This window comes from Mauremys reevesii, linkage group 3 (assembly GCF_016161935.1).
Source record: "Mauremys reevesii isolate NIE-2019 linkage group 3, ASM1616193v1, whole genome shotgun sequence".
Lineage (NCBI taxonomy): Eukaryota > Metazoa > Chordata > Testudines > Geoemydidae > Mauremys > Mauremys reevesii.
This window is the reverse complement of record NC_052625.1, coordinates 25889670-25913172: the sequence shown is the minus strand read 5'-3', so window position 1 is coordinate 25913172 and position 23503 is coordinate 25889670. Positions and strand designations below refer to the sequence as shown.

Below are 23503 nucleotides of genomic sequence, written 5' to 3'. Positions count from 1 at the left end.
GCCCACAAGAGAGAGAAGATAAAAGGCCCTGGAAACCTCTCCATTTTTTCTTCAGCTGGCTCAAGAGATGGCTTCTCCACCCCAAAGAGAGTCCTGAAAGAAACTGGAACAAAGGACAGTAACTACAGGGGTGTGAGTGATTGCTGGACCCAGACTAGGAAGGAGTCCAGTCTGTGAAAGAAGCTTATTGGAACATCTCTGGGGCTGAGATTACATCTGTAATCAGTTTCTTAATGTATTGGGCTTAGACTTGTGTGTTTTGTTTTATTTTGGGGGGAGGGATAGCTCAGTGGTTTGAGCATTGGCCTGCTAAACCCAGGGTTGTGAGTTCAATCCTTGAGGGGGCCACTTAGGGATCTGGGGCAAAAATTGGTCCTGTCTAGTGAAGGCAAGGGGCTGGACTTGATGACCTTTCAAGGTCCCTTCCAGTTCTAGGAGATTGGTATATCTCCAATTATTATTTATTATTATTATTTATTTGCTTGGTAGTTTACTTTGTTCTCTCTGTTATTACTTGGAGCCTCTTAAATCCTACTTTTTATACTTAATAAAATCACTTTTTGCTTATTAATTAACCCAGAGTAAGTAATTGATATCTGGGGCAGCAAACGGCTGTGCCTATCTCTCTATCAGTGTTATAGAGGGCAGACAATTTATGAGTTTACCCTATATAAGCTTTATACAGAGTAAAATGGATTTATTTGGGGTTTGGATCCCATTGGGAGCTAGGTGTCTGGGTGCTAGACACAGGAACACTTGCTAAGCCATTTTCAGTTATGTCTGCAGCTTTGGGGCGCGTGGTTCAGACCCCAGGTCTGTGTTGCAGCAGATTAGCGTGTCTGGCTCAACAACAAGAAAGGATTATGAAGTCCCAAGCTGGCAGGGAAAACAGGCTCAGAGGTAGTCTCAGCACTACAGGTGACAGTCCCAAGGGGGTCTCTGTGACTGAACCCGTCAACTGCCTTTTGATGGGGTGGATCTGTTCGTGGAGTAGACTGACTCTAGGCTGTATAGCCTAAAAGACTCAAGGGCTACTATGAAAACCTTGGGTATGCACACTCCGGCAACCTAACGAAAATATTTCAAGCCTCAGCAGCAGCAACCCTAACATCCTCGGCCAAGGAAGGATTTTTATAGGAGAAGGGGCATTTATGGCAGAAGACACCCTTCCAACCCCCCTTCCGGACAGGGCCAGGGCCTGACTAAACCATCGTCTGGTTCCAAGTAGGCCTTTTGAAGGGGCACCCGAAGACGGTGCACCAGTCTCACTTCTGGATCTTCCTTGTCCTTTTTAAATTGTCTGTCCCACTTCTACCATGCTTGGTCCCAAATAACTTCAGACCGCTGGGTCCTCCATACGGTGGAAGTGGAATATTCTCTCCAGTTCTGCTCCTACCCTTCCTCCCACCTCCCTTCCCCATCCCTCTTCAGGGACCCCTCTAATGAGCAACTCCTTTTCCGGGAGGTGCAGGCGCTCCTCACCATGGGAGCAGTGGAGTAGGTTCCTCAGGAGCAAAGGGGCAAGGGATTCTACTCCCAATACTTCCTAATCCCCAAGGCGAAGGGGGGTCTCAGACCCATTCTAGATCTGTGCAGACTCAACAATTACATGGTAAAGTTGAAGTTCTGCATGGTCTCCGCGGGCACCATTATTCCCTCCCTGGATCCGAGAGACTGGTACGCTGCCCTTGACATGAACGACGCATACTTCCATATAGCGATTTAACCTGCAAACTGGTGCTTCCTACGCTTTGTGGTCAACCACAAGCATTATCAATTCACAGTCCTATAATTCAGCCTCTCAGCAGTCCCCCGAGTATTCACGAAGTGCATGGCCGCTTTCCTCCATCAGTGGCAGGTGCAGGTCTAACCCTACCTCAATGACTGGCTGCTCAGGGGCCGCACCAAGGGGCAGGTGCAATCCCAAACCCAATTAGTCAGACACACATTCGAGTTTCTGGGTCTCCTCCTCAACTTGGGGAAGTTGACCGTGGAACTGACCCAAAGAATAGAATTCATTGGGGTGATGTTAGACTTGGTTCAGGCACGAGCACTTCTGCCAGAGGCCTAATCCAAAGCCATCATTCAGGGCCTCTGGCAATTCCCAATCACAACAGCAATGGGGTGCCTGATTCTCCTCGGCCACATGGCTGCCTGCACTTACATGACCTGCAGGGCTGGCTCTAGGTTTTTTGCTGCCCGAAGCAAAAAAAATGAAAATAATAATTAAAAAAACCCTCACAGAGCAGAACCGCCGAAGCAAAAAAACAAACAAACAAACAAAACCACCCGGAATGCCGCCACTGAAATTGTGCTGCCCCAAGCATGTGCTTGGTTTGCTGGTTCCTAGAGCCGGTCCTGATGACCCGGCACACTAGAGTGAGGCTCAGGCCGCTACAGACATGGCTGGCTTAGGCCTACCGCCTGGGATGCAACAGCTTGAATTAATAGAATCATAGAATATCAGGGTTGGAAGGGACCTCAGGAGGTCATCTAGTCCAACCCCCTGCTCAAAGCAGGACAAATCCCCAACTAAATCATCCCAACCAGGGCTTTGTCAAGCCTGACCTTAAAAACCTCTAAGGAAGGAGATTCCACCACCTTCCTAGGTAACCCATTCCAGTGCTTCACCACCCTACTAGTGAAAAAGTTTTTCCTAATGTCCAACCTAAACCTCCCCCTCTGCAACTTGAGACCATTACTCCTTGTTCTGTCATTTTCTACCACTGAGAACAGTCTAGATCCATCCTCTTTGGAACCCCCTTTCAGGTAGTTGAAAGCAGCTATCAAATCCCCCCTCATTCTTCTCTTCTGCAGGCTAAACAATCTCAGTTCCCTCAGCCTCTCCTCATAAGTCATGTGCTCCAGCCCCCTAATCATTTTTGTTGCCCTCCGCTGGACTCTCTCCAATTTATCCACATCCTTCTTGTAGCGTGGGGCCCAAAACTGGACACAGTACTCCAAATGAGGCCTCACCAGTGCTGAATAGAGGGGAATGATCACATCCCTCGATCTGCTGGAAATGCCCCTACTTATACAACCCAAAATGCCATTAGCCTTCTTGGCAACAAGGGCACACTGTTGACTCATATCCAGCTTTTCGTCCACCAGAACCCCTAGGTCCTTTTCTGCAGAACTGCTGCCCAGCCATTCGGTCCCTAGTCTGTAGCAGTGCATGGAATTCTTCCGTCCTAAGTGCAGGACTCTGCACTTGTCCTTGTTGAACCTCATCATATTTCTTTTGGCCCAATCCTCTAATTTGTCTAGGTCCCTCTGTATCCTATCCCTACCCTCCAGCGTATCAACTACTCCTCCCAGTTTAGTGTCATCTGCAAACTTGCTAAGGGTGCAGTCCACACCATCCTCCAGATCGTTAATGAAGATATTGAACAAAACCAGCCCCAGCACCGACCCTTGGGGCACTCCACTTGATACCGGCTGCCAACTATACATGGAACCATTGATCACTACCCGTTGAGCCCGACCATCTAGCCAGTTTTCTATCCACCTTACCGTCCATTCACCCAGCCCATACTTCTTTAACTTGCTGGCAAGAATACTGTGGGAGACTGTATCAAAAGCTTTGCTAAAGTCCAGAAATAGCACATCCACTGCTTTCCCCTCATCCACAGAGCCGGTTATCTCCTCATAGAAGGCAGTTAGGTTAGTCAGGCATGACTTGGCTTTGGTGAATCCATGCTGACTGTTCCTGATCACTTTCCTCTCCTCTAAGTGCTTCAGAATTGATTCCTTGAGGACCTGTTCCATGATTTTTCCAGGGAGTGAGGTGAGGCTGACTGGCCTGTAGTTCCCCGGATCCTCCTTCTTCCTTTTTTTAAAGATGGGCACTACATTAGCCTTTTTCCAGTCATCCCAGACCTCCCCCATTCGCCAGACGTTTTCAAAGATAATGGCCAATGGCTTTGCAATCACATCCGCCAACTCCTTTAGCACCCTCGGATGCAGCGCATCCGGCCCCATGGACTTGTGCTCGTCCAGTTTTTCTAAATAGTCCCGAACCACTTCTTTCTCCACAGAGGGCTGGTCACCTTCTCCCCATACTGTGCTGCCCAGTGCAGTAGTCTGGGAGCTGACTTTGTTTGTGAAGACAGAGGCAAAATAATCATTGAATACATTAGCTTTTTCCACATCCTCTGTCACTAGGTTACCTCCTCGTTCAGTAAGGGGCCCGCACTTTCCTTGACTTTCTTGTTGCTAACATACCTGAAGAAGTCGAACCAGCTTTTCAGCAGACCAGATGGAAGGACTCCCGGTCTCATCTCAAAGACCATCCTCCATGTCATGCATCCACACGTGCTAGGAGCTGGCCAAAATACCAGCCCTGGCTCTTATGGCGCACTCCACAAGGGTCCAGGTCCTGTCGGCAGCGTTCCTGGCCCGGGTCCCGATGCAAGAAATCTGCAGGGCCGCAACTTGGTCCTCGGTATATACGTTCACTTCTCACTACACCATCATCTGGCATGCCAGAGATGATGCAGCTTTGGGCAGAGTGGTGTTCCAATCAGCGTTTCTATAACTTCGACTCCACCACCTGGGTAAGGCTTGGGAGTCACCTAATTGGAATCGATACGAGCAATCACTTGAAGAAAAAAAACCAGTTACTCACCTTCTCATAACTGTTGTTCTTTGAAATGTATTGCTCATATCCATTCCAAACCCGCCTGCCTTCCCCTCTGTCGGAGTAACCAGCAAGAAGGAACTGAGGAGGCGCCGGGTCATCAGGGTCATATATTGAGTACCATGAAGGCACCACTCCAGGGGGCTCCACAGCCAACCCGATGGGTGCTGCTAGGAGAAAAACTTTCCGACGACTGCATGCGGCGCACGCACATCTAATTGGCATGGATATGAGCAACACATCTTGAAGAACAACAGTTATGAGAAGGTGAGTAAAGGTTTTTCATCATTTTCTTACATTATAAAAACTAAGAATCTGAATAAATGTAAGTTAAGATCTAAAAATGCTTAAATAAATGTGTTTACATATAGTTTAAGAACAGAAGAACAGCCATACTGGGTCAGACAAAATGTCCATCTAGCCTAGTATCCTGTCTTCTGACAGTAGCCAATGCTAGGTGCTTCAGAGGATCAGAACAGGTAATCATCAAGGGTCGCCCATTCCCAGATTCTGACAGAGGCTAGGGACAGCAGCCCTGCCCATCCTGGCTAATAGCCACTGATAGACCTATCTGCCATTCATTTAACTAGGTCTTTTTTGAACCCTGTTATAGTCTTGGCCTTCACAACATCCTCTGGCAAAGAGTTCCGTGGGTTGACTGTACATTGTATAAATAAATACTTCCTTTTGTTTGTTTTAAACTTGCTGACTGTTAATTTCATTTGGTGACCCCTAGTTCTTGTGTTATCAGGAGTAAATAACACTTCCTTGTTTACTTTATCCACACCAGTCATATTCCCCATATTCCTCTTTTCCAAGCTGAAAAGTCCCAGTCTTATAAATCTCTTGTCACATGGAAGTTGTTCCATACCCCTGATCATTTTTGTTGGCCTTTTCTGTACCGTTTCAAATTCCAAAATATCTTTTTTTGAGATGGGTTGACCATTTCTGCACGCAATATTCAAGATGTGGGCATGCCATGGATTTATATAGAGGCAATATGATATTTTCTCTTTCCTAATGATTCCCAACATTCTGTTAGCTTTTTTTGACTGCCGCTGCACATTGAGTGGATGTTTTCAGAGAACTATCCATAATGATGCCAAGTTCTCTTTCTTGAGTAGTAACAGCTAATTTAGACCCCATAATTTTATATGTATAGTTGGGATTATGTTTTCCAATATGCATTAATTACATTTATGAACACTGAATTTCATCTGCCATTTTGTTGCCCAGTCATCAGTTATGTGAGACTCCTTTGTAACTTTCTGCACTCTGCTTTAGACTTAACTATCTTGAGTAGTTTTGTATTATCTGCAAATTTTGCCATCTTACTGTTTACTCCTTTTTCCAGATCATTTATGAATATGTTGAATAGTACTGGTTCCACTACAGACCCCTGGTGGACACTACTATTTACCTCTCCTACCTGAAAACTGACTGTTTATTCCTAACTTTAGTTTCCTATCTTTTAACCAGTTACTGAGCCATGAGAGGACCTTCCCTCTTATCCCCATGACAGATTGCTTTGCTTAAGAGCCTTCGGTGAGGGACCTTGACAAAGGCTTTCTGAAAATCTCTGTACACTATATCCACTGGATCCCCCTTGTCCACATGCTTGTTGACCCCCCTCAAAGAATTCTAGTAGATTGGTGAGGCATGATATTCCTTTACAAAAAACATGTTCTCTTCCCAAACAAATCATGTTAATCTATGCGTCTGAAAATTCTGTTCTTTACTACAGTTGCAATCAGTTTGCCTAATACTGAAGTTAGGCTTACCGGCCTGTAATTGCTGGGATCGCCTCTGGAGCCTTTTTTAAAAATTGGTGTCACATTAGCTATCCTCCAGTCATCTGGTACAGAAACTGATTACATACCACAGTCAGTAGTTCTGCAATTTCACATTTGAGTTCCTTCAGAACTCTTGGATGAATACCATCTGGTCCTGGTGACTTCTTACTGTTTTATCAATTTGTTCCAAAAACCTCCTCTAATGACACCTCAATCTGTGACATTTTCTCAGATTTGTCATCTAAAAAGAATGGCTCAGGTTTGGGACTCTCCCTCACATCCTCAGCCATGAAGACCAATGCAAAGAATTAATGTAGTTTCTCTGCAGTGGCCTTGTCTTCCTTGAGTGCTCCTATAGCATCTCGATCATCCAGTGGACCCAATGGTTGTATAGCAGGCTTTCTGCTTCAGATGTACTTAAAACATTTTTTTGCTATTACTTTTAGAGTCTTTGGCTAACTGTTCTTCAAATTCTTTTTTGGCCTTCCTAATTGTAATTTTATGCTTCACTTGCCAGAGTTTATACTCCTTTCTATTTTCCTCAATAGGATTTAACTTCCACTTTTTAAAGGATGCCTTTTTGCCTCTCACTTCTTCTTTTACTTTATTGTTTAGTAATGGTGGCACTTTTTTGGTCTTCTTTCTATGTTTTTTAATTTAGGGTATAAATTTAAACTTAGCCTCAATTATGGTGTCTTTAAAGTTTTCATACAGCTTGCAGGGATTTCACTTTTGGCACTGTACCTTTTAATTTCTGTTTAACTAACTTCCTCATTTTTGTGTAGTTCCCCTTTCAGAAATTAAATGCTACTGTAGTGGGCTGGTGTGTTCTCCCCCCCCCCCCGTCAGGATATAAAATTTTATTTTATTATAATCAGTTACCAAGCAGTTCAGCAGATATAGCCAGAGGGGGAGGGTTAGGTATAAGGAAGAGCCGGGGACGGATACTAGACCGACAGGTCATACTGGTAGTACTGTGTCCCTACCAAGGTGGGTGAAAAGGGTGAGAGGAGCCAAACAGCAAAAATTAGGATGTTTGTTCACCAATGCGAGAAGCTTAGGTAACAAAATGGAGGAACTGGAGCTCCTGGTCCAAGAATTGAAACCGGATATCATAGGAATAACCGAAACATGGTGGAACGGTAGCCATGACTGGAGTACAGGTATGGAAGGGTATGTGCTGTTTAGGAAAGACCGAAAGAAAGGTAAAGGTCGGGGAGTAGCATTGTATGTCAATAATGAGGTGAAATGTAACGAAATAACTAGCAATGCAATGGATAATACGGAGTCTGTTTGGGCAATGGTGACATTGGGGAAGAAAACTACTAGAGCGTCCCCTGGGATAGTGATGGGGGTGTGCTATAGACCGCCGGGATCTAGCCTGGATATGGATAGAGAGCTCTTTAATGTTTTTAAGGAGGTAAATACTAATAGGAACTGTATGATCATGGGAGACTTTAACTTCCCAGATATAGATTGGGAAACAAATGCTAGTAATAATAATAGGGCTCAGCTTTTCCTAGATGTGATAGCTGATGAATTCCTTCATCAAGTAGTTGCTGAACCGACGAGGGGGGATGCCATTTTAGATCTGATTTTAGTGAGTAACGAGGACCTTGTTGAGGAAATAGTTGTAGGGGACAACCTTGGCTTGAGTGATCATGAGCTAATTCGTTTCAAAATAAATGGAAGGATAAACAAAATTGCATCTGAGACTAAGGTTTACGATTTCAAAAGGGCTAACTTTACTAAATTAAGGCGACTAGTTAGGGAAGTGGATTGGACTAACATATTTAGGGATCTAAAGGCGGAAGACGCCTGGGGTTACTTCAGGTTGAAGTTGCAGGAGCTGTCAGAGGCCTGTATCCCGAGAAAGGGAAAACGGTTCGTAGGTAGCAGTTTTAGACCGAGCTGGATGAGCAAGCGTCTCAGAGGGGTGATTAAGAAAAACAGAAAGCGTGCAAGGACTGGAAAATGGGAGGGATCAGCAAAGAAACCTACCTTATTGAGATCAGATGGTGTAGGGAAGCAGTGAGAAAGGCAAAGAGCCGGGTGGAGATGGACCTAGCGAAGGGGATTAAAACCAATAGCAAAAGGTTTTTTAGCCATATAAATAGGAAGAAAACCAAGAAGGAAGAAGTGGGACCGCTTAAAACTTTAAACGGAGTGGAGATTAGGGATAATCTTGGCATGGCACAATATCTAAACAAATATTTTGCCTCGGTCTTTAATGAGGCTAATGAAGGGCTAAGGAATAGTGGTAGAGGGACTGACGGGAATGAAGATATGGGGGTAGACATTACGGTATCTGAGGTAGAAGCCAAACTTGAACATCTTAACGGAAGTAAATCAGGGGGCCCGGATAATCTTTATCCTAGAATATTAAGGGAATTGGCGAGTGAAATTGCAAGCCCGTTAGCGATGATTTTTAATAAATCTCTAAACTCGGGGGTTGTACCGTTTGACTGGAGATTAGCTAATATAGTTCCTATATTCAAGAAGGGGAAAAAAAGTGACCCAGGTAACTACAGGCCTGTTAGTTTAACATCTGTAGTATGCAAAGTCATGGAAAAAATTTTAAAGGAGAGAGTGGTTACGGACCTTGAGGCCGATGGCAATGGGACAAATTACAGCATGGTTTTACGAAAGGTAGATCGTGCCAAACCAACCTGATCTCCTTCTTTGAGAAAGTGACAGATTTTTTAGACAAGGGAAATGCGGTGGATCTAATATATCTTGATTTCAGTAAGGCGTTTGATACGGTACCGCATGAGGAATTACTGGTTAAATTGGAAAAGATGGGGATCGAAATGAAAATCCAGAGGTGGATAAGGAGCTGGTTAAAGGGGAGACTGCAGAGGGTCGTATTGAAGGGTGATCTGTCGGGTTGGAGGGGGGTTACCAGTGGAGCTCCTCAAGGTTCGGTTTTGGGTCCGATTTTATTTAATCTATTTATCGCTGACCTCGGAACCAAAAGTAGGAGTGGGCTGATAAAGTTTGCGGATGACACCAAGTTGGGAGGTATTGCCAATTCGGAAAAGGATCGGGATATCCTCCAGGGAGATTTGGATGACCTTGTAAACTGGAGTATTAGTAACAGGATGAAATTCAATAATGAGAAGTGTAAGTTTATGCATTTAGGGATGACTAACAAGAATTTTAGTTATTAGCTGTGGACGCACCAGTTGGAAGTAACGGAGGAGGAGAAAGACCTAGGAGTCCTGGTGGATCGCAGGATGACTATGAGTAGGCAATGTGATGTGGCCGTTAAAAAAGCTAATGCGGTCTTGGGATGCATTAGGCAAGGTATTTCTAGTAGAGATAAGTAGGTGCTAGTCCCATTATATAAGGTGTTGGTGAGACCTCATTTGGAGTATTGTGTGCAGTTTTGGTCTCCCATGTTTAAGAAGGATGAATTCAAACTGGAACGGGTACAAAGAAGGGCCACTAGAATGATCCGAGGAATGGAAAGCCTGTCGTATGAAAGGAGACTTGAGGAGCTCGGTTTGTTTTCCTTAACCAAAAGAAGGATAAGAGGAGATATGATTGCACTCTTTAAATATATCAGAGGGATAAATACCAGGGAAGGAGAGGAATTATTTCAGCTCAGTGCTAATGTGGACACGAGGACAAACGGATATAAATTGTCAGTCAGGAAATTTAGGCTTGAAATTAGACGAAGGTTTCTAACCATCAGAGGAGTGCAATTCTGGAACAGCCTACCGAGGGAAACAGTGGGGGCAAAGGACCTCCATGACTTTAAGATTAAGCTGGATAAGTTTATGGAGGGGATGGTATGATAGGATAACGGGTTTAGTCAATAGGTCAATAACGTGCCACACTGGTAATTAGTACAAAGGGTCAATGTTGGGATATTGTTAGCCTTTTCCAGAGGGTCTGGCTGGAGAGTCTTGCCCACATGCTCGGGGTAGAGCTGATCGCCATATTTGGGGTCGGGAAGGAATTTTCCTCCAGGGTCGATTGGCAGTGGCCCTGGAGGTTTTTCGCCTTCCTCCGAAGCATGGGGCAGGGGTCGCTTGCTGGTGGATTACCTGCTACTTGAAGTCTTTAAATCATGATTGGAGCATTCAACAGCAGAGTCAAGGGAGAGAATTAGTTCAGGAGTGGGTGGATTGGCTTATGTGGCCTGCATCTTGCAGGAGGTCAGACTAGATGATCATAATGGTCCCTTCTGATCTTGAATTCTATGATTCTATTCACCTCTTGGACCAGATCTTCTGCTCCACTTAGGACTAAATCAAAAATTGCCTCTCCTCTTGTGGGTTCCAGGACTAGCTGCTCTAAGAAGCGGTCATTTAAGGTGTCAAGAAACGTTATCTGTGCATCGTGTCCTGAGGTAATATGTACCCAGTCAATATGGAGATAGTTGAAATACCAATTATTATTGAGGTTTTTTTTATCTTTATAGCCTCTCTTATCTCCCTGAGCATTGCAGTCACTATCACCATCTTGGACAGCAGTATATTCCTACTGCTATTTTGTTATTATTCAAGCATGGAATTACTATCCATACAAATTGTATAGTACATTTAAGATTTTTACTTCATTTGACTACTTTCTTTCACAGATGGTGCCATCCCCCCACCAACATGACCTGTTCTGTCCTTCCAATATATTTTGTACTCTTGTATTATTGTGTCCCATTCATTATCCTCATTCCACCAAGTTTCTGTGATACCTATTATATCAATATGCTCATTTAATATGAGGCACTCAAGTTCACCCATCTTATTATTTAGATTTCTAGCATTTGTATATAAGCAATTAAAAACTGTCATTTTTCAGCCATCCGCCATTATGTGATATAATTGAATGAGAATCTTTTTTTCATTTGACTGTTTCCTCATCAGATCCTACTTGTATTTTATCATCTTCCATCCTCTCCTCTTTACCAGGACACACAGAATCTCCATGAATAAATTTTCCCCTAAGGGATGTCTCTGTCCGAACCACATGCTCTTCCGCACCTATCGGCTTTCCCCCAACCGTTAGTTTAAAAACTGCTCTACAACCTTCTTAATTTTAAGTGCCAGCAATCTGGATAGGCTCCCCCTTTCCCAAAAGTTTCCCCAGTTCCTAATAAATCTAAACCCCTCCTTCCTACACCATCGTCTCATCCACACACTGAGACCCTGCATTTCTGCATAACTGGCCCTGTGTGTGGAACTGGAAGCATTTCAAATAATGTTACCATGGAGGTCCTGAACTTCTATTTCTTACCTAGCATCCTAAATTTGGCCGCCAGGACCTCTTTCCTATCCTTCCCTATGTCATTGATACTTACATGTGCCACGACCACCAGCTCTTCCCCAGCTCTACATAAGTCTGTCTAGATGTCTTGAGAGATCTGCAGCCTTAGCACCTGCCAAGCAAGTCACCATGCAGTTTTCCCCATCATCGCAAACCCAGCTGTTTCTAATGATCTAATCACCCATTACTATTACCTGTCTCTTCCTAATAACGGGAGTTCCCTTCCACGGAGAGGTATACTCAGTGTGAGTGCATACCATGGCATCATCTGGAAGGAGGGTCCAAACTATGGGATTGTTTCCCTCTGCTCCAATTTGATGTTCTCCTTCCCTGAGACTTTCATCTGCCTCAACAGCACAGAAGCTGTTGTATCCTCCAAGCTAGCAAAAAGAACCATCAAATTTAGCACAAAGGCTGTATTTAGTTGCAAATCACCATGTTTCGATGGGCATCAGCTAATGAGAATAAACTTTTCCTTAGAAAAATAATTAAAAGTACAAATGGAAAACATTTTAAAATCAATTATTTAAATCAAGGTTTCCGGTTTATTTAAATAATAATAAAGATCAGTGATTTAAATTGCTTTGATTTAAATTAAATTAGTCTACCCAGCTTGAAATTGACTTACATTACATATTTCTTGTGCATTTTCTTTACTTTGCAGGCCGCTCCCCCTTTACCACTTTTTTTATAGTACAGAAGCAGCACAGCAACTTCAAAAAAGTGTTCTAAATGATTTAACTATTGATACAAGTGACTGGTGTCTGGTCTGAATTAGATTGGACCATAGCTATGATGTTTGTGCCACATATTATTATGGACTGATGGGTTCCAGGGTGAGCACCTGAAGGCCCTCCTGCCATAATCCTTGTAAGTCTGTTCTGAAATCAACATAGCATAAAGGCTACAAAAGGCAAAAATCTTAAACAAGCCAGAGGCTGGCATTACAGCTGAGGGTTGTGATTACATTGGCACTGTCTGTCTCAACATAGGTCTTATGTGGTTAGTGTAAAAACTGTGACTGAACACTTTGAAACTCCAGTTACATTTGATACTCTCATGTTGACAGACTGCTTCAAAACATCACTTTCTTTGTGGCCTCAGTACACCGCCCTATTCATGTTTGACACCAGCTCAGGAGACAGGGACTCACCTCTCCCCAAGCACAGGTTTATCTCAGGAGGAGCCTATTTCACTTTGAAGACATCCCACTCTGTCCTCAGTGGCTGGAAAACCTATGGAGACTCCAGTCACAGTAGCATCGATACTGCCTCAGTCACCTTAGAGCATACTCTATAGATTCTTGTTTTCTTTCCACCACATTATGTTGGCTTATCAGATGCACAGGGCCGACAAGAGGGCGGGGAAGCCGGTACAAATTACCGGGGCCCGGCAGTCCGGAATGGGGCCGGGGGCCTGGCTTCCCCGGCTTCGTCGGCCCTGTTTAGCCAGTCCACCCTTGCTGGGGGGACCGAAATTTTTTTTTCACTGGGGCCCAAACCCGCTCTCGGCGGCCCTGCAGATGCATGCACCCAATATCAAACTAGTTGAAGTTTAGTTGATGCTAGACTTTGTAGGAGCTCTTGGCATTATGAGTTTACAAAGCATATTGGAATTGAGAGTTGTGACTTGATCAATCCATGACACACTTGGCTCTGGGGCCTACACAGACATATGCCAGCATTGCAACTGGAATCAATTCCTGCTCCAGTGGCACTATTCTCTTTTCAGCATGGTTAGCTGTACAACATTCTGCATCGCCTGTCCAAGAAGAAAGAAAAAGGTGAACATGCAAGACTGCTATCTTGACACAGATATCAAATATCTATCACTTGGCCAAAGAAGGAAGAAAACCAAATTTTCAGTTTTTTCAGCATATCTGAAGAATTTTTTTTGCCAAACTTTTCATTGCTTTTCCTAAAAAACAAAACAAAACAGAATCTCAAAATTAGTGCACAAGTGTAATGTAGTAGAAGAAATATTTGGTAAATATTTGGTATTAGTAAAGCATTTGACACTGTCTTACATACATCACTTGACAATTAATTCACATTGGCTTTGAGTGGAACACTGCCTTGTGTACTGAAAACAGGCTGAAGGGCCATAAACAAAGACTAATGATAACAATGTATCAAGTAGCAAAAAAAGTTGAGATAGGATGGTACACAACTAGGATTAATGAGATGAAATTGAAAAAGAGAATGAGGCTGAATATCGGAAAAATCTAAATGACAACAAAATAGCCCTGAAATGCTAGAAACTCTCTCGCTTGGAATATTTAGAACTGTAGAAAATACTAGAAAATATTCTGTAAAAGAGCATTCTGCATTTGCGGAGAGATGGACTGTAAGATCTAGTAAGTCTTTAATCAGTTCCTGCTACGATTGTATGAAAATGGCTAGGGTTATTCCATTTTCTTTGGAAACCGTCCATAACTCTGGCATATGTAAAGTAAGTGGACACTGTTCTTCCTCTAGAAAGGTTGGCAGTTTGTTTTGATGGATCCTTATTAAGTAGGTGAGAGGGACATTTGGCATCATGAAGATACCATCCAAGCAATCTGCAAAAGGGCAGTAGTTGGAACACAGGGACACTGCTGACTTTCTGCCACACTCACCATGAAAACCTGGTAAAGGCTACAATGGCCAGAGGAGAGTGATAAGATATATGTTTTGGCACCCCTTGTCTTTGATTGTAACATTAAGATGACTGTTTACCAGTCTTCAAAGCTTACACTGTGCATTCGGGACTACTGATCATTATTGCCAAGTATTAGTTGATACACAAAAAGATTTGTGAGGTGGAAGAAGGCTCCCTTCCAAAAACAAAAAATTTTTAAATCAGTCCATCAGTGAGCTAGTTAATGTCCATGTTGCAACAATAAGAGCAGCGGTCACTGGGATAGGTGTCCGCTGCCAATATCTAGGAATCAATGGGAACGATAACAGAAGCACAAGGACCTGCTGTGTGATGGCAAAGTTAAGAAAACTAAAGCCACTCTTGTTCCCTAGCATGTGTCATGGGAGGGGGTCTGGTGGGGAAAAATAGGATATGATCATTTAATTACAGGCTGTATCATAATGCATATGCATAGCGGTCTGGATTAAGATTGGGTGAGCAACCTTAATTCTGGCATTTCCAAACATTTGAGTGCTTGACTTTGCACTTTTACTTATTGTAATTTGTGTGTGTAATGTTTTATTTAGGTGGTGATAAAGGAAACAGAGAAACCCATACGGGAAGAAAATTATGCTCTTACATGGGAAATATCACTATTAATTCAGACTGCTTCCTTTTTGGGCCAGTGTAGGCATAGTGTAATTCTTGATGGCTGTAGTAGCTGTTTATATATGATGGGATTGCATATTTTCCCTAAAATGGAGGATTAGCTGATCATGAACATCATTTTAAAAGGGATTCAGTGGAGGCAAAAGTGGATCCTTGAGGTTCTGAAGTCAACAGAATTCATGAGAAAAACTACCTGGAGTCCCACCTTGTTCCTTATTACAATTGGAGTACATAATAGTCTCTTCTAGACACAGCTCATTTTAAAGTCTTTGTGTCCTAGACCAAGGTCTGGAACACTGGATGTATCAGAGAGAATTTGTCAGGTGGCTACTGTCAACAAGTTGAGACCATTGAGCCTCATGTCTTTAGCAGTGTGCATTACTCATGGCACACCTTTTTATGATGCAGCCTCAGTAGATCCCCAAAAGTCTCAACATATGGCTCCATGTCTAGTTGGCAGTGGAGTGCCCCAAGGGTTGGTCTTGGGGCCGGTTTTATTCAATATCTTCATTAATGATCTGGAGGATGGCATGGATTGTACCATCAGCAAATTTGCAGATAACACTCAACTAGGAGGAGTGGTAGATACACTGGAAGGTAGAGATAGGATACAGAGGGACCTAGACAAATTAGATGATTGGGCCAAAATAAATCTGATGAGGTTCAACAAGGACAAGTGCAGAGTCCTGCACTTAGGATGGAAGAATCCCATGCACTGCTACAGACTAGGGACCGAGTGGCTAGGCAGCAGTTCTGCAGCAGAAAAGGACCTAGGGGTTACAGTGGATGAGAAGCTGGATATGAGACGACAGTGTTCCGTTGTTGCCAAGAAGGCTAACGGCATATTGGGCTGCATTAGTAGGAGCATTGCCAGCAGATAGAGGGACATGATCATTCCCCTCTATTTGAGATTGGTCAGGTCTCATCTGGAGTACTGTGTCCAGTTTTGGGCCCCACACTACAAGAAGGATGTGGAAAAATTGGAGAGTCTGGTGGAGGGCAACAAAAGTTATTAGGGCACATGACTTTTGAGGAGAGGCTGAGGGAACTGGGATTATTTAGTCTGCAAAAGAGACGAATGAGGGGAATTTGATAGCTGCTTTCAACTATCTGAAAGGGGGTTCCAAGAGGATGGATCTAGACTGTTCTCAGTGATACCCGATGACAGAACAAGGAGTAATGGTCTCAAGTTGCAGTGGGGGAGGTCTAGGTTGGATATTAGGAAAAACTTTTTCACTAGGAGGGTGGTGAAGCACTGGAATGGGTTACCTAGGGAGGTGGTGGAATCTCCTTCCTTAGAGGTTTTTAAGGTCAGGCTTGACAAAGTCCTGGCTGGGATGATTTAGTTGGGTTTGGTCCTGCTTTGAGCAGGGGGTTGGACTAGATGACCTCCTGAGGTCTCTTCCAACCCTGACATTCTATGATTCTATGTGATTTAAAGACAACCGTGATGCTATGGCTTTAGTAGCTGTGTATTTCAAAATGGACTAAACAAGTAACTATGGAAAAAACTGCATGTTACCCAGAGTTCTGGAGCATTCATTCCTGCTATCTAGGAGGATCTATGGGATTTAACAGGGGAGACTTTGTGAGGAGGATAGTAAATGTGACTAAGTTCACAATTTAGAATATTTTGGCTCTCTCCATAGCTTCTACTGACTGTGGAACGTTGCCTGTTTAAAAAAAAATCAGACAGGTCTGGTCAGGACCATAAGACCTTTTGGCTGCATTATACCTAACTGCCTCCATCTTTCCAATACTGAAGTAATTATTGGGGCTTACAGGTGGACAAGTCCTGTGAGGCAGGCTGCGTCTCCAATGGTTTTCTTCTGGTCTGACGCTTCCTCTGAATCCTCCTTGAAAGCCCACCTCTACAAAATAAATAAATAAAAGAGGCAAAAGACAGTAAAGACTGCAGCCCTACCATTTCTGTGTGTTTTGTTCAGTATGGCCACTAACTGAGGATTGAAGGAGCTGACCAGTAGACTGAGGGGAATCAGAAAGCTTACAATCTTACCTGGTTTGAAATATGCTACCCACACTTCCCCGATGACTCATTGAGCCAGCTCTGTGACTGGGAGGTCTGGGTGCGTCCTAAATCAGAAATCTGGCAGACCTGCCTTCTGTTCTAATGCATGGGCAAGATTAGCCCTGAAGAGCTCTCTCTGGTCAGATTGTTCACAATGAATGATCAAACTCCACACTGAACAAATTGATCTCCCATTCTTTAGGGTCAGCCTGTGCATATGAAACATTTTTTATCCTTTCAAGAACCTTTTTCCCTCCTACCAAAACGTTGATTTTAAAAGAGCATACTGCTGTTGCCAGGCTCTTTGAAGCAGGGAAAAACTGCACAGTACAAGTGCGTTTGGAGCTGGCCAGAAAGTTCCCTATCTCTCTCAGCAGTGATTGGCTCTGCTGACTGTAGTGTTAACAACTGAAAGGAGAGCCCAGATGTCATGAACTGGTCTTGTGGAAGCGAAGAATTTGAAATAGTATTCCTTATAATTTGAATATCAGAGGGGTAGCCGTGTTAGTCTGGATCTGTAAAAGTGGCAAAGAGTTCTGTGCATCCGACGAAGTGGGTATTCACCCATGAAAGCTCATGCTCCAATACGTTTCTTAGTCTATAAGGTGCCACAGAACGCCTTATAATTTGAGTAACTGTTTGTTAATAATTTATAGACCAACATACAAACCAATGATGTTGATCCCCATACTTGTTTCCTGTTCTTGTGTGTAACAGAAATATAGTGATATTAGTTTGAAAAGAATGCTTCATCAAAATACATTTTTGAAGGCAGCTGTTTTTTAATTAAGCCATAAAGAGGAAATCTCATTTCAGAAAAGTTGTTTTAACTGACAATGTTTTTATGCATTGGTGCAATATTTTTTTCATCTTACATTTGTTAGTTTGTATATATAATGTTTCTAATTTGTTTCTGTGCAAAATTGCTGTCTAGAAGAAACAAACAAACCTACTAAGGAAGATTTAAGGCCCGTGCATCCTCTACTAAGAGTGATAGAACCTCCTCCGCAGCCTTCTGAGCCTACCAAAGTGAAAGAAGAAATTAAGAAAAAGGGAACTGGAAATTGTTCAGAGAATGCAACAAGAGAAGCTGGGCCTGAGGGATTTGTAAGTAACAGGTTTATTCCACTTAATTTGAATAAGATATCCACTTAATTTGAATACAGCTAAGGTATTAGAATAATTATTATACAACCAATACATATTTTCATGTTTTTATAACATTTTATTGGCTAGAATTCTCTTACGTTAAGTATCCGTATGCAAGTAATTTTTCAGTGAATCCAATGATCTAATTTGCAGAAAGCTACCATTCAGTATAAACTGGACCTTGAGATCCCAACCTTGGAATAGAATTCATTTTCCAGGAGTTTATTGCCATTCTTCTAACAATTTCTTAGTAGCATCTGTGTGTATGATGTAATATGGACAACTGAGTTAAACACCTTAACTCAAATTCATTAGTTTGTTAGACCGGTAATTCTAGAGCCAAATATCTAGGTATGAATTAGGTGAACTCCATATCCCTTCATTTATAAATACATAACTGGTACACTCTGAAATGAGTTTTCTAGTAAATTTGCCTTTTAAATAATTCCAGAATTTATCAGAGTTTGAACCGCACCACCTCAGACAACGAGAAGACTATTTAAAACAGAAGCGAGATACACTGATGGCTATGAAGAAGGAATCAAGAAATAATCTACCACCACCAAATATAGATCAGAAAGAAGAGGCATTATCTTCTAAAGAGGTGAAGGATGAACACTTTAATCAGCATGACTAATCTTGTTTAGAAAAATCACAGACCACTTCAATGAAGATATGGATATTGCAGCTGAATACTGAAAAAGGACAAAAGAACAAGGAAGTGGTAGAATTTAATGGCAAAACACACTCAGTTACAAGTTATTCATTGTGCAGAAATTAATTCTGCAATCTAAAATCAGTATAGCTAAGAAGCAGAAAGCTCAGTGATTGTGAGCATTAAATGATTTTTCTACAATGGTAAATCTTCATAATAAACCCATGCTCTGTGCTCTTGCATTGCATGAGTTTGCTCCTATCTGCTAGTGAGATGTAATTTTGCATTCTGGTTCCCTGAAATGTTAGCTCCTAACACATGCAGAAAAACAACGTTCATGGTCTACACCACTAGCTTGAATTTTCTGAGAAGTGTTATTTTACAGAAGGGTTAAGTTTGATAACTTCCTTTATTTCGAGACTTTGTAAAGTGTTTCTCTTGTATTTCAAGTGAGGAAATGCCCTATAGCCTCAGCTACTGGTGGAGGAGGCAGCAGTATTAAAGCAAGGAGGCCTGAAGTTTGGGTGCTACCACCACCTTTTTGCCTTGCACAAAATCTAGGCTTTTGTGCTGAAAACAATCTTCCTGTGAGAGTTAGGACGATGGAAAAGCAAAATGATCACTACGTAACTGGCATATCCTTGATGGCCCTAATCTCTCCTGTCAATAGACAGTTGTAGTGGTGACCTGGAAAATTCACTACTGTAGCCTTGAAGAGGCAGGAATAGGTGTGCATTGCCCATTTAGCACAATACAAAGTAGACCAAACTGCTTATGAATAGCAACATCACCAACCAAGAGAATGAATGTTTCCTTTGTGATTTTTTTAAAATTTAAAATACAGACAAGACCAGTTGGTCCCTTATGAAGGGGGAATGAGTTCTGTGAGTTTGTAGGGGAACTGAAGAGATTAAGATGCCAGAACGCTTGTTTTTGCTGTTTGCTGCTGTGTCCAAGCAGAGAAGGATTGAAACCTTCATTTTTGGATTAGGGATTTTAAATTTACATAAATTAAACCTCAGGCTTCCTTCCTAGGGCATCTGATCCATAAGTATTCAGCAATGAGTTCCATGAGATTTTTAAAAATTACTTAATTTATTTTATCAGAGGTAGTGTACAGAACTATCACTTATTATTAGCTGGGGTCAGTCCGTTGTGTGGTAAAAATAGCATGCTTAGAGTATATCTACACTGCAATTAGACACCCATGCCTGACCAGAGCCAGCTGACTCTTGTTCAAGAGGTTTGGGATAAGGGGCTGTTTAACTGGCATGTAGATGTTTGGGCTCAGACTGCAGCCCAAGCTCTGGGACCCTCCCACCTTGCAGGGGCCTAGAGGCCTGGCTCCAATCTGAACCTGAACATCTACACATTAGTTAAACAGCCCCTTAGCTCAAGCTCTGAGAGCCTGAGTCAAGTGGCACGGGCCAACCACGGCTTTATAACTGCAGTGTAGACATATCCCTAGGTGCTAATATATTGCATTAGCTTTTGTCTTCTTCTGTAGCAACTGTTGTTGACCATTTTCAGACAGGAAGCTGGCCTAAAAGGACCACATGTCTGTTCTGGTACAGCAATTCCTATATTTCTAAGCCATTTACTTCATCCTGTCATAATCAGATACTAGAAGTTGCCTTGCAAAAAGAGATCTGTGTCCCATTTGAATGCACACAACCTGAGTTATTTAGTGGTGTAAGGATGGTTGAAAGAAGGAAATCACTGCAGTGTGATTCAGAAGAGACTTAAGGATAAAGTTTAGAAAACTCCTAAAAGTAGGACAGAGAAATTAATCTGATGAGACCAATGATGCTTGACATCAAAACATCATGCCTCCCTTACATGTAAGCATTGAAGCTCACAGTTCAATAAACAAGATGGAATTCAGTACTCTCTGTACAGCTGCTTGCTTAGACATATTGGTGGGAGTTAAAGAATCTATAATCATGTTTGTTCCTAAGCTAGGACCATAGTATTGGTCAGTGGGTGCTGTATTTCTGAGTTTGTCGATAGAAGACCATTTGAAAGCAATCTGCCCCATTTGCTTCCCTAATTTTTTGGAAACAACCCCTGAAGAGCAGAAAGCAGGAAAACTTTTTTCCTCTAATTGGAATTGGTGAACAGGATCTAGTGAACGTGGTGTGGACCCCATCCTCCAAGATAACAGCAAGCACCATAAGTCTGTGTAGTTCTTGGAGAAAACTCAAAGGCAATATCCTTGCAGTGTTACAATAGAGTCTAATTTAGATGATACTGTACTCCGAGCAATGACTCAGGTGCAGGGAGGTGGAGATGAGCTCAACATGGGAAGATTTCAAGAAGTGAGCTAAGGAATTTATAGGTAGACCCAGAATAAAATGGAAGCATTTCCCCTATATAAGTGGTTACTTAACAAGGGGCCTGATGCCTTGCGTTCCCTCCCTCTTGCTAGACATACCCTACCAGAACAAGAAACTGGAATAAAAAAAAAGGTATTGGGGCCAGGATCACGCCCAAAATGTATAGAGGAAATTTGGTCAAAAATTAAAGTCAGACAAAACATTTCCAACCTACTTTTCTGTTAGTTCATCTTTAGGGTTTAGTATATTGGCATGTCATACAAATGGAAGATTTGATCTGCACTGACGTGATAAGCAGGAAAAAACATTTTGATGACTGTCTTCCCTGTCAGAGTGGGTCAGGGAAATTCTAATTCTTATCAAAGGGCACTTTTGAAAAAAATGTGTGTGACATTAATGGAAATTACATCTGATGGGGGAAGCTGTACATATATATGTGTAGCTAATCTCCAGTATGCAACCTACAGCTCTGAAAGGTGACCTTCCAAACTGAGTTTGTCATTTTTTCCCAACTTATGAGACTTGTGGTCCATGAAGATCCACTTTTGCTGTATTTATTCTTGGCAGTGCTCATTTATTTTTAAATTTAAGCTACTGGCTGACTTCTCAAGGGAAAACTTCTCTGAGAGGGACTTAAGCTTCATTTCATGCTGATATCATTACTATTTGCATATAAAGCACATACAAACAACAGTGCCTGCTCTGCCAACTCATTAACTGACTATAATTAAAGCTGGTACATTGCTGCCTGTCAGCATAGTAGGTGGGAGGGAAATACCCCCCCCACCCCCACCCCACAGCCTAAGAGCAGTTTAATGTGTGTTACTAGTTCACAGAAAATGAATTTATATGGGCTTTGAGATCAAAGATGTGTTTCCAAGACAAACTTCAGGGGAAAATAAGACATAAAAGTTGTTAAACATATTGAGAGGACTTAAACATATGCTACCATATGGTCTAATAGAAACATAACATTTCTAAGGCCACACGAAGGGAAGATATGGGAAACAATGGAGATATAAATAAAGCAGTACTGTATGAGCTTATACAACAACTGTGTCAGAGATTGACGAATCAATACTATGGGGCAGAATTGAGCCCAATGAGATATTCTTGGAGTGGTACATAACCAACCTTGGAGAGTGTCTGTGAAAGAAAACAGTACCTTCCCCCGTCCTCCACTCACCCACTTCTTTGCCAAAGATAAGATCATAGTCGCTAAAAGATTTTGGTACGTTCTCTCCTAGCAAGATTTAAGTGCTAGTGTAGTCATAAAAGCATCGTGGTGTTCTCTGAATCACTTCAATGTAAAACTTATTAGAAAAAAATTCTAAAAAAAGGCAAGTACTGCAAACACCACCTTTAATTGTAAACTCAGGACATGTTTTGCTACTGGTCTCTTGTATCACGCCAGTAATATAGACTCTGCAATAAGAATTTCGATGACAACTGCACTGATTTCTGAGAGTACAATTCACCTAACACTTCTGTAGCAGTATTGGCTCTGTGGTGCTAAGCACAGAGAAAACTTGGGTCAAAAAGTAAGCAGCCATGGTAAGGGACCATTACTACACAATGACTTGTAAGGATTAAAAGCTGATTTAACTGATAGTAAAGGAAGTCATCATAACTTGCTGCAGATCAAAGTAAATACGGGGTATAAGTCAGCTTTCTTATAAAGACCATTCTAAATTCTTTTAATTTAAAAAAAAAAATTATTATACTTGGAAGATTGAATTGCTCTGCCCCTCTAAAGAGTTAAGGAGCAGCACTGACTGACTTCAAAGGAAATCTAGGCCTCCTCTAGGAGGATTATTACATTACAGTAGGGGGAGGGCAGAGCCATACGTGCTCAGGGAAACAGAATCCTTCTCCCCAAACCATTAAAATACTTTTATATATCTGATAGAGAATAATGGGTTTGAGGAATCAGGTACCATAGCAGGGCAAGGTCAGAATAATTAATATTCAGGGTCCAGCTCGTCTGCTGCTAAGCCTCTAACAGTGATCAACACCAAATACTTCAGAGGAAGGAAAAGAGTACTCAATGTTTACACTATTAATGATTGTTGCGCTTTATGGGGAAGAGGGAGTTGCTTTCTTCAGAGCTTAATATGGAATGTTATCAATATCATTGTTTTAAAAGAGTAAATATTGAGTTAAGCACACAGCTATGTGCCAGAAAGCCCCACTAAGTAGCTGCTCAAGCTACTACAAACATTTGTTAGCCTTCAAGTCCCCCTACCCCCACCCCAGACGCCTCCTGTTTGAAGATATCACACAATGCATCATGTTGACATCAACACTGGTTTACAATGAGTTAGCATTTAATGCTCTACAATG

At 42.3% G+C, this 23503-nt stretch overlaps 1 protein-coding gene across 3 annotated transcripts in view; it reads left to right on the top strand.

Moving 5' to 3' along the window:
* CFAP36 (cilia and flagella associated protein 36) overlaps positions 1–23503 on the top strand; it is a 139183-nt gene that overhangs the window by 114193 nt on the left and 1487 nt on the right. For all 3 annotated transcript variants that reach the window (XM_039531713.1, XM_039531714.1, XM_039531715.1), the window contains 2 exons: positions 17955–18127; positions 18621–18773. In XM_039531713.1, the coding sequence (XP_039387647.1) occupies positions 17955–18127; positions 18621–18773 (326 nt within the window). The remainder of the gene's footprint in view (positions 1–17954; positions 18128–18620; positions 18774–23503) is intronic.